General features: G+C 47.0%; 1 protein-coding gene across 2 annotated transcripts; it reads right to left on the reverse strand.

Moving 5' to 3' along the window:
* Positions 1–76: 76 nt before the first annotated feature.
* On the reverse strand, positions 77–11,338 carry LOC135810220 (uncharacterized). 2 transcript variants are annotated; one of them, XM_065323697.1, is made up of 5 exons: positions 10,230–11,338; positions 5,304–5,662; positions 4,178–4,657; positions 1,976–3,424; positions 77–1,238 (listed from the first exon to the last, which is right to left on the reverse strand). In XM_065323697.1, the coding sequence occupies exons 2-4, from the start codon at positions 5,624–5,626 to the stop codon at positions 2,869–2,871; spliced, it is 1,359 nt and encodes a 452-aa protein (XP_065179769.1). In that variant the 5' UTR covers positions 5,627–5,662; positions 10,230–11,338; the 3' UTR covers positions 77–1,238; positions 1,976–2,868. The 2 variants fall into 2 exon arrangements, with proteins under 2 accessions (XP_065179769.1, XP_065179768.1); XM_065323696.1 differs by lacking the exon at positions 10,230–11,338 and having other exon boundaries at positions 5,304–5,691.
* Positions 11,339–11,667: the final 329 nt, after the last annotated feature.

An 11,667-nucleotide genomic window follows, 5' to 3' on the forward strand; every position in this document is an offset into this window, starting at 1 on the left:
AAGGGATCCCATAATGTCCATTCCCATTACTTCAATTATAGCTATCAATAGTATTTTTAAAGCAGCTGCAGACATCTCCACGCTATAATTATGACACTTGTTCGAGTTTAGACGTGTAAATTTCCAGAATCGATGTTCTCGCTCCTATCATCAGTGGAATTCATACGGAGCTAAGGATCAACAACGAATGCAACTAAGGTTGAGTAATAGAAAGGTGCTATAATGACACATACATCATGATACAAGCGCAATAAAACTACCGCACATAGATGGTAACGCAAAATGGTAACAAATGTACATAACTAAAGGTGAGGAGGAACTGAACGAAGTGTCAACTTTTGACTATACGGAGCCTTGTAGGTGCAACAACATGCTCTTTCTGCTTACATGAAACCGGTTTATGTACATGTATTCAAACTGCCTCAATGATCCTCAACGGCTGGACATATACCAGGCACAACACTGTCACACAGTGCAGAGAAATGAGAGTCATCGTACACACTAAGACAGTCAGGACGAGAAGACTGTAAGCATGATATAAAGATATTGAGAAGGCATTATGCTGAACACCCACTCATGCTCATGTACACACACACATGCACACACACACAAACACACACACACACACAAACATGCATACACACGCGCGCGCGCACACACACACACACACACACACACACAAACATGCATACACACGCGCGCGCGCGCACACACACACACACACACACACACAAACATGCATACACACGCGCGCGCGCACACACACACACACACACACACACATCACTACTACTATTGACAGCTGCCAGAAATGGCCACGCCGCTCACCGAAGGGAGGTACTGTCAGAGAGGTTAGGGGAGAGGTAGGTGGTGCCTCAAATAGCGCTCCAGGTCCTGTCGCCTCCTAAACTGGCGTCGATTACAGACTCGGCAATGATGTTCAAAGTGCTGGCGATCAGTCACTGTAGGGCGATTCGGGCAGGGTCCACAGCGATGGCGCACACACACACACACACACACACACACACACACACACACACACACACACACACATACATACATACGCGCACCACGCACATGAACACACACACACACACACACACACACACACACACACACACATGTATGTGTCCACCAATACTGTTCAGTGCTCATGGTATGGCGGCTGCGGCGGTGGCAGCATGACAGCTTTCAGCTGCAGCTGGATGTTCAAGGCTCACTCCCGAGGTACTGCCTTCCTGCAATGAAAATATCCATGCATGCACAACGCACATAGACACACACTTGATTAGATCTCGACGCAAGTTGTCTTGGTAGGTTACAGATCAGGGGAGAGGGGTGGGAGAGGTTGAGGGGCAGCACTTCTAACAATGCACTGGATGTTTGTGTAGTCGAAACTTCCTGCGGCACCGGCGCTGGAATGGGAAGTCGCCCTTTCTGATTTTGTCCTACGTTTTGTGCGTGACATTTGTGTCTGGTCAAGCCGCTGCTGGACTTTTAAAACTGCGATGACAGGTGTTGCACTGCAGAGTGACTGAATTTGTGAGATGCCCGGTGTTGAGAGAATGTCCGTGATCGCACCGATGCGGCGATGGGTGGTCACTCCACCAGGATTGCGGGGCCAATGTTGGAAAAGACGACATAGTCATTAGCAAGCGCTAGCTTGGCCACATACCGGTTTCTGCCACTCCTCAAAGCATTTGTGACGTTTCTCATCTGCTGGATGAGAACAGTGCCGATCACTTACATTACAATGACCACTGACATGTACACTTTGGTGACTTTCAAGCCGGCTGGTTGTTTTTCAGCCCCCAATTTTATAGTGCACATGTAGATCATGACTTGTGGGCATGTGTGTGTGTGTGTGTGTGTGTGTGTGTGTGTGTGCGAGTGTGTGTTTCTGCGTGTGTTCCCGGCTACCGTAGGGTAGTAACACAAAGCAGCGGGATGTTTGCATGGTGACCTGCTCACTTACCAGATCAGCAATCAGCACCTTCAACAGCTTAGCGGCATCACCAACATTCTTCCTCTGACCACGCAAGAGCAGACAGCTGGCTCCTCGCTCACTTTCCTCGGCTGTCAGGCTGCAGTGTATCTTCAATTCCATGAGCAGTTCTTTCCAGCTCATCACAACTAAACGTCGCGGGCATCCAGTCCTTTGCATTCATGCCGTTGAATGATCAGTTCGTCGCGGAGCGTCTGCTGCAGACATGCCTCCCCCGTTTTCAAGTCATCATAAGACTCGGCGACAAGCAGGAAAGATGCCGACGGTGGACAGCATTCAACGGGTGGTGCTGGTGTCTCCACCTTCTGAAACGAGAAGAGAACATTGCCGATGCCTTTGCGTGCAGTCGGTACGTTCTCCTCCATCAGAGCGGACAGAGCGAATTGCAAATCACCAGTCGGGTTACTGGAAGACTGGGTGTGATAGTTGAAGAGGATCCTCTCCAAGCTTGTGCCGCTACGCAGACATTCCATGGCTCCTTGGCCGATAAGCTGGAACCATTATCTAGCCTTCAGATGGTCTGGTCCTGGCTTTGGGAGAAATGGAATGGCGATGGATTTTGCCTGGACGTCTGATGCAGTCTGGAAGATGAGCTTGAGTTGCTTTGAGAAAGCGGTCTTGAACACCTGCCCTTCTCGCATATTTCCGCCCTTGATACAGTTCGGGTTGGAGTGGATGAGAACCGGGGCAGGCAGCTTTCCGCTGCTCAGAGCTTGTGCAGTTGTAAATACGTCGCCATTGCTCTCAACCCAAGCTTGTGAATCATCGGCAATGCCAGTACCGCCGTGGTTGATAACGTCACGTGCCATATGCCGTCAGCAAGAAGCAGTGTTGAGTTGGAGAAGAGCACCATTGCATCTACATCAGCCATTGCAAATTGGTCGTTGTACGGGCTTGTTGAGCTGCAAAGTCAGGGTCTGTTCCTGTCTCTCCCCTCTGGTGAACTGATGCAACTTTGCAAAGCAGAGTGGAACTTGGTCTGCAATTGCTCTGGTGCGGGGCTTCACAATTCGAGCAGTTTCTTTGTCTTGCATCAGCTTTGTTTTAGCAAGTCTCATAACGGTGTTGAGCTCGGGCGGCTTAATGACTAGTCTCTTGTAGACGCGATGCTGCAGTATATCGTGGGCCAGTAGTTCCAGTGCTGCCTTGCCATTCGCTGCTTCTTCCTCTGTGTCAGCTTCGAGCACAGCCAGCTGGTAAGCAAAGGAGTTGTTCTGATACTTTCCACGACGCTCCCGGAAGCGGCAGTTTGAACTCTCCAGCAATGCCTCTGCCTCGGCCCGGTGCGTTGTGAGTAAGAAGTTGCATACGTCGCGCCCTGGCATACTCACCATCTTACTATGGTATCGGCGGCGGCGATCACGGTCGTCCCTGGCGACGGCAGGTATAGGAGAAAACCTGATGTTGTCCATGTCACATCTACCAACCAACAAGCACCAACACCAGAAAAAGAAAACTCCCGAAAATGAAGATAGAGGCGGACTACAGCATGGCCATAATTATATGGCTCAGTGGTTGGAACATTGCTGCTGGTATATAGCCAAGGTCCTTGGTTTGAATCCTGGCAGTGGAACTTGTCAATTTGTGTCTTCTACTTTTCGCTACTTTTCATTTCCTCACTTGAAGCTGAGGAATATCACCTGGTAATCGAAATAATTATTGTCATTGGAAATCTTACTAGTACTCTAAATTCAGAAATTTATGGTACTCAATATTTTCGGTATGAGGGCAAAAGGCCAGGTTAGGTGAACAGAAATTTTAGGCATAGAGGAGCAATTCCCTATTGGATTATGTGTGTTAGTGTTTATTCGGTGTATTGAAATTTTAGATATGAAACATATGCACCGAAAGTACCGAAAATAAAAGTACATCGAAAAATTAGTGAAATTACAGTCAGTAGTTGATGTAGCCGCATGGCAGTATCAGTGTACTAGCACATATGCCTCACCTCTTGCAAACACCGTTAGCAGAACACACAGACACACACACACACACACACACACACACACACACACACACACACACACACACACACACACACACACACTCACACACACACACACACACACACACACACACACACACACACACACAAGAAATTCCTTTCGTAACTAAAGCCGTTTAGGAAAGTTCCCTTTAATATGGACAAGCAGTGACTTTTCCTTCACTCACCCTATGGTCCACTTGTCTTGCGATTGTATCTGGAAGATTAGTCTCATGTGAGTGCGGCGGGTAGCCTTCGTCCGGACCGTGACCGGTGCTGTTAGAATCTCCCGATCCCCATCCACCTGTAGGTAGTTTGTGAGGCATACATCTTGCACGGCACATAGCGCGGACAGCTCCTTCTCCTCCTCCTTCACGGACACAACAGAAAAGTAGTGGTAGTCCTTCAGGTTTTTAGCTAGCTTCTTTAAGTAGTCTACACTGTATTTGTCGAGAATGTAGACTGTAGCTTTCGTTGAGGATGATCCGACCTTGGCGGGTGAGAAGTGGGCAATTGCCACCATCTTGGAGAAGGCTTGGAAGTGCCGTTGCAGCAACACTGGGTTGCGAGCAATCTCGTCATCAAACACGTCGACAGCCACAGCCCACACATGTAGAGTCAGTGGTCGGGGAACATCAAAGTAGCTGAACGGTTCGGTGAAGTGAGGGCTGCAGTGAATGAAAGAGAGGGAAAAAACAGCAGAAAGAGACCATTAGCCTCAGTGCGAAGAAACTTGGAATGTCCCTCAAGACAGCATTGCAAAGAAGCAAAGTCAACCACAGTTAGAACTTTGAAAGTGGTCCAAAAAACGGAAATATATTCAAGACACAAAGAGTCAAATTCCCTGCTACAGGACACAGCAGTGCATCATAATAAGTGAATACTGAACACTGCTTCAGGTTAGCGATAGAGAGCTCGACAGAAGTATCACTTCTTTCCACACAGTTCTAAGCCAAACAACCTTGGCAAAACCAAATAGTGGAATTTTGCATATGGTAACCGTTCACAGCTCTCTGTGGTCCATGGTCCTCGACCACGCACTGGCTGAAGTCAGATACTAGAGAGGTTAAGATGCGTGTTATTTCCGACTTGAAGCGCAATTTCACGTCAAATTTGGCGTAAAACTCCAAATTTCGACGTGAGCAGCAGGTCACTCGCGTTGATTTTTCGACGTGCGAGCAAATAACGCGAGCTGAACTTTCGCGTCACATCAGAAATAGCGTGCATCTTAGCCTCTCTAGTACTAGCTGTTTCAACCTTGTCACTGAGGTCTCCTCAACAGAGCTCACAGTCAATGGTTATACTTGGTCATACCTGGCAAAGATCTCGGGAACCGGAGGACACACGACTCTCTGAGAGCCATAGTCCTCGACCACACACTGGCTGAAGTCCAAATCGCCAGAGATGGTGTTTAGAACCTTCTTGACTTTCCTCTTCTGCAGGCCCTTCAGGTAGTCTAGAGCTTTGCGTTGCTCTTCGTCAGTAGCAAAACCCAGCAACAGACAGGAGCAGGCACGGCTCTCCTTACTGCCCAGAAGTATACCCGGTGATATTCCCTCGGCAAACGCGTCAGCAACAGCGAGACCACGCCTGACATTCTCCGGGACATTGCCGAATAGCACCAGATGCAGCGTCATCTTCACCTGTATCGGCCATGTTTGAAATCTGCTGTCCTGCATCAAAAAAGAAAGCATATCACAAGCAACAGAGTGTTCATAAAAATAAAAGGGCCAAGGAACTACAAGTTACGCTATAATGTCCACTAACACCACCAGTTACTTGTAGTTCCTTGGTCCTTTTATTTTGTATAAATTAATCATTGGCTCTCCATCCGAGTCCATTCTAAGAGAGTGTTCATTCAACATGGAGTTAAAACACTTTTTTCATCCTCTTATTATTGTTTAAACTAGCTCTGCCTTTCGGTATTCAGCTCTCTATCGGACAGCCTGGAACCTCTCTGTTTATAGCTGAGTACAGACGATTACCGGTGACACGAACGCAAAGCGCCTGCACTATTGCCAGCTGTTATGGTTAAAAGTGGCAGAAGACAACCGTTCGCGCTAACGTCTTGCACCCATCCATGTCAAGAAGACTTGATGTCCATCATTCAACTGCAAACATGAGCATGTAGCCTACGCAATGCTTATTAGGGTTCTAGCCAAATTTGGTATGGGGGGGGGGGGGGGGGAGGGGCTGCGCCCCCCCCCCCCACCCCGTGAAAAAGTGGCACCCCCTACTCATTTTCCGATTTTCGTTTTTTTATGCAATTCAACGAATATGCAGTCGAACGTCACTATTAGATGGTTCATAAAGGCACATTTGTCTGGGGCAAAGTCGGGGATTCGCCACATACGCTGCATTTAGCGTTGCAAGACAATATTGGAAAGTGGAAAATAGGTATACGGGGTAGCTGTTTCCCATACCCGCCCCCTACTATTTTGACCTGCTTAGAACCCTGCCAAACACGATTATCATTCTGCCACTTAATTAAAGCAGGCAATGTTTAAAACGTTTTAAAGTAAAAATCAAGAGTACACAAGCCCCAGGAGTGTGCAACTCCACTGCGCGTACTTTTCGGACAGAATTTCAAGTTGACGTCAATTTTACAATGCAATGTGAACTGTAAACAGTGTGTCCATTGTTATTAGGCATTATGCCTTATAAGGCATTATGCCTGTTTTGATTTCCACTATAAATAAAGTATACAACAACGACAACAACAACAACAAACGCATTATCAGACATACCCTGGACCTGTTGTGGACAAATCCCTATTTTGATCATGTACAAACAAGGTGTGCTGTGTGTAGTGGCTGAAGTTATACAATTACACTAGATACTCCAACAATTTTATCAACAATTATGATAATTAAGAAATGTTTTGCTCCCCACAGGCCACACCGGAGCTCGCGCTATTCCGCCAACTTTACTTGACACTTGACTGACTCACGACTGCCATCCAGAGCACACGAGAAGTCCATCGAACCTTCGACTCGGCAAACCTGCAAGAAAGCACCACTCCCTGCTCAATACACAGTGTTTCGGGGAATTCACCCCTCATCAGTTGAGCTTGAGTAGGCTGAGGAAGATTGTGCCTGAAGAGCACCACTTATATAGTGCTCTCCAGGCACAAACATCACCAGGGATACAAACTTACAGAGACGCTCCGTTTCCAGCGCGACAAACACCACGTGAACACCAGATAGCAGCGTGAGTCAGTGTCGCTCCTGGACGGTGAGACAGACGTCGAGGACCCTCGGTCATTCGCAACGCTGTCACCTCCAAACCAACTAGTCGCAAGCCCGCGCTGGGCACAACAGTACGAAGTAGTGGTTGCGACTTCGGCGATGATTTGTAAGAAATGGTTTGCTCCCCACACCGGAGCTCGCGCTATTCCGCCGACTTTACTTGACACTTGACTGACTCACGACTGCCATCCAGAGCACACGAGAAGTCCATCGAACCTTCGACTCGGCAAACCTGCAAGAAAGCACCACTCCCTGCTCAATACACAGTGTTTCGGGGAATTCACCCCTCATCAGTTGAGCTTGATTAGGCTGAGGAAGATTGTGCCTGAAGAGCACCACTTATATAGTGCTCTCCAGGCACAAACATCACCAGGGATACAAACTTACAGAGACGCTCCGTTTCCAGCGCGACAATTATGATAATTATGATAATTATTAACACAATTTGTCATATCAAATACTGCAGAGATCTATCCAGAATCGGCAATATGCTGGCCATGGCCTGGAGATCTGCAACTACAATCAGTTTCTACTTTGCAATATTAACGGATTAGTCCCCTTTGTCGATTGCTGGATCAATCGGTACCAACGCATTCTTAATTCCGATTAGTAACTTCGGGTTTTGTTGTTGTTTGTTTTTCATGTTTTGAACTGTATGTTTAACTCATTGGATTTCTTTGTATGCTGCATCTCGTTATCGTTTATCTTTTCCTCTAGCCCTCTCGCTTAGGATGAGCTTTCTTTTTTTATGGCAGCTTAAGCGAAGGCTAAATACCTGCTTTATGCAGGTTGATGCCAACGCGAACAAGCAAAAATAATAAAATAATAACAAACAAGGACAAGGACACCGCGTTGATACCTTGACACCCAGTACAAACGTCGTTGAAAGCACTCGTGCGAGGAGTATTACAACATAAAATGCTCTCGGCTTGAAATTCTGTAGGGACATCACTGTAGGACATCACTGTATGACATCACTGTATGACATCACTGTATGACATCACTGTATGACATCACTGTATGATATTGCTGTACAGTCAGACCTCACTGAACCGCACACATCCGTTTTCCACAAAAGTATCCGGATAGGCGACGGAACTGGATAATCGAACACCGGTTTTGTTGGATGCATCACGTATGTTGTACATCTGTAACCAGCTATTTTCTTCCGGGTGGCGAGGGATCCGGATAAAAGAGGACCGGATAAGCGAGGTCTGACTGTATGGGGGAGTTGCACACTCTTGGTACAGCTGTAGCACAAACATGTACTTGCAGTATGGTGCTACGATATACCGGTAGACCATGCATAGATGAATGGCTGTGTTGCGAGACATTGTTCATGCGCATTGTGTGAGCAGGCAAATTCGGTGAAGATATCGCAAAGGCGGTGGTAAGCATCAGATAAACTGACTCCTAGATTTGCACAGCGAATTGGACTGGAGCAACCATCGCGAAATTGCCATCCTGGGCACTCAATCACCTAGGGTTCCCTGTAACAAGGCAATGCCTGTTGTGACTCCCCTAGTCAAATAATACTACTACTGACTCTACAGTACTGCTGCCTTGCTGGCTACATACTTTGTCCAGTTTTCCACTTCTACTCGGAGGTATTATGTCGCTTGTAGTATTACTACTTGTCATGTGCATGACTGTACAGTCAGTGAGTTGTTTATCACTGCATGCTGGTGCTCATGTATCTTTAAACTTTAGTCATACTCTGCTCATAGTCATCGAACTACTACTACTAGTACTAGTATCTATCGAATGGCTTTTTCCTCTCTTTTTTGTTGTTGTCGTTGACTGTGTTGTTATTAGGGCTGAAACGATCATCCATTTAGCCCAATCGATTACTCTCTATCATAACGATCGATTATTCGATTATAATCATTAAGAGGCCGCACCTGGAATATGTACGTGGAATGGCCAAAAGTGGAAATATGTACAACATTTTGCACAAAAAAAAGTGTTATGTATGTAGACCGGACGCGACCTTGACCTTCGAGCTTCACGCTCCAGCTTCGCTGTACTACACTAGGCCCACTGTACTCGATGTTTGAACTCGCGCTGCATGCACTGCGCGTTCTACGTCCTGAGCGGCTGCGATGCAGCGCGTGCAGTGTGTAGTACTGTGTACTATATATACTCTGCGCTGCATGCATGCACTGCGCGTATAAGAAATTTAAAATTTAAAAAACGCAAAATAATCGTAATTGGTAATCTAAACGATTGCTCGATCGTTAGAATTATCAAACGAGTACTCGATTATTCGGTATAATCGTTTCAGCACTAGTTGTTATTCAATTTATGCTGTTGCTTTGTAATAATAAATTTGAAGACACCACTGCAGCTGTACTTATGGTTGATAAATATGGTGGTAAAGACACACCTGGCAATATGGCGGTAAACACACGCCTGCCCACACACGCTCTCTAGGCTGCAAAGTTCTGGCACAGAGCTCTCCTTCTCACCACCACCACCATCAGTTCGCGCCTGGCGCCTGGTCGATGCATGGTTGGCGGTATCCGGCATAGCATGCTGGTACATCAAGTAGTGCATGGCACATAGCAGATGACACAGCAATGACATAGCTCGATTGCGACGTACGTTTCGTCCCCGCTGGACTTTCTCTTGTTATGGTTTCTGGCTGTCATTGTGTTGGTGGGAGGTTTGTTGGAGTTTTACTTGGATCCTTTTGAAATTTGTACAAATACACGACCTCATAAAGGCTCATTGAGCCTATGCTAGGGATTGAGTTCATTTTTGCCTCCTGGGTGCAATGCTTGAGTTCTCTTGGTCGGGTTTCTTTTCTTCTCTTCTTCTTTCAAATCCAGCATCATATTTCCGGTGTCCTTACCGTTCTTTGCATCATCATGTTCATTATGCGGTCAATAAAAACATGCTTCCAAGTACTGTACTAGCGGACGACACAAGCAACTACTTCAAACCGCATGCAAATAATGCCTTCTCAACACCGCTATTCTGATGTGCTCACCTTTTCGATTTCCTCGCGTAGTTTTGCGTTCAAACTCTTCGGCTACTCCTGGGCGGCTTTAGCCCGTGTCGACGCCATTGTGGGAGCCGCCGCCGCAATTCTTGAGGTCCTTGAAATCCCGGGTCAGCCCAAAGGGCAAGAACGTCGCAAGGGTTGAAGGACACGAGACCTGGACCGTTGCGTGGTTGCTTTAGACTAGTGTCACCGTGGCTACCGCCGTACCGGGCAATACTTATTACCGGTATGATACACCATAGCTAGAAGTTATAGTCATGAGAGAAAGACAAGAAAAATCTAAAACACTGATAACCATCGCCTTTCGTCTTCAACGGTTTCCCCCACCAATACAAGTGCCAGCTTCGCAGGCAGAAGTAACTTTTCAAAGCAGTTGTGGCTGCGGTCACATGTCATCAGTGCCAGTGGGACACGTAACAGCATGGATTTGCCCGTATTAATAAATCAACCAGTTACCCGACTACGTCTCTCTTTGACTTGTCTCGCAAACAATGAAATCGAAACTGTTCTGGTCTTGAATCACGAATGGCTGTGAACACGACACGGTAGACCGGGTCGGTTCATGTCGATACTATTAGGCGTACATGTACATGTACGTGGCTGTCACAGTCTCTCCGCAACTGGGGTAATTTTTAGGGGGAGTCCCGCATTGATTACATGCACAGGATTTGTTTTCCTTTCATCACCACCGCGACGACTATCTTACGGTCGATGGCGATACTGGTTGATGCTGCACTGGCTGCTGTTGTACTAGATGCTGGTACCTCGTCACCCACAGGCTGATCAGCTACTATGTTGGTACTGCTGTCAGATTTCTGTTGAGATTCGGGGCAGATAGTGACATGATGGTGACTCTGATTGGTGACCCATGCGAGAACACACATTACACTTGCGGGTGGCCATGCACTGAGTTGACCGGTGCCCTGTGCGCTAACACACAAACCAACGCTTCTGTTCAAACAGTTATTCTTTCCGCTGTGCTACTGTTGTGTACTTCGTGCAGCTCTTGTCCAGGTGAGATCCGCCGCAGAATGCACATCATCTCATACTGCTGGCATTTCAGTTACCATCAGACCGCTTCCTTCTCGTGACCTTGCATGCGCCTGTCACCAGTGCACCTGCAGAATAGTGAGCGACATATTCTGCTGTAGTACCGCATGTGTCTGTGCGGCGCAGAAAGGCGTCTTACATGATAACATAACGCTTCATTGCTGTTCTGAAGTCGTTCAGTTTCCATTGTGTCCTAGCATCTGAAAAGCCTCGCGATTCTTCGTCGTCAGGTTGCGATTCGTCCAGTTGAATCAGCGTTCGTCATGATCCGTATCCTGATCACAGCACCATGTGACGATCTGGTGACATCGAACGGATATAATACACAAGAGACAATTGTGATATTTCTACGTTGTGTTTACTTCAGATACAT

The sequence above is a fragment of the Sycon ciliatum genome, chromosome 2, assembly GCF_964019385.1.
Source record: "Sycon ciliatum chromosome 2, ocSycCili1.1, whole genome shotgun sequence".
NCBI lineage: Eukaryota > Metazoa > Porifera > Calcarea > Leucosolenida > Sycettidae > Sycon > Sycon ciliatum.

Coding starts and splice junctions, on each gene's coding strand:
- LOC135810220 (XM_065323696.1), bottom strand. CDS start 5,683: ATGCTTTCTTTTTTGATGCAGGACAGCAGATTTCAAACATGGCCGATA. Junction 4,658..5,303: donor GTTCCCGAGATCTTTGCCAG/GTATGACCAAGT, acceptor CATTCACTGCAG/CCCTCACTTCACCGAACCGT. Junction 3,425..4,177: donor CAAGACAAGTGGACCATAGG/GTGAGTGAAGGA, acceptor GTTGGTTGGTAG/ATGTGACATGGACAACATCA.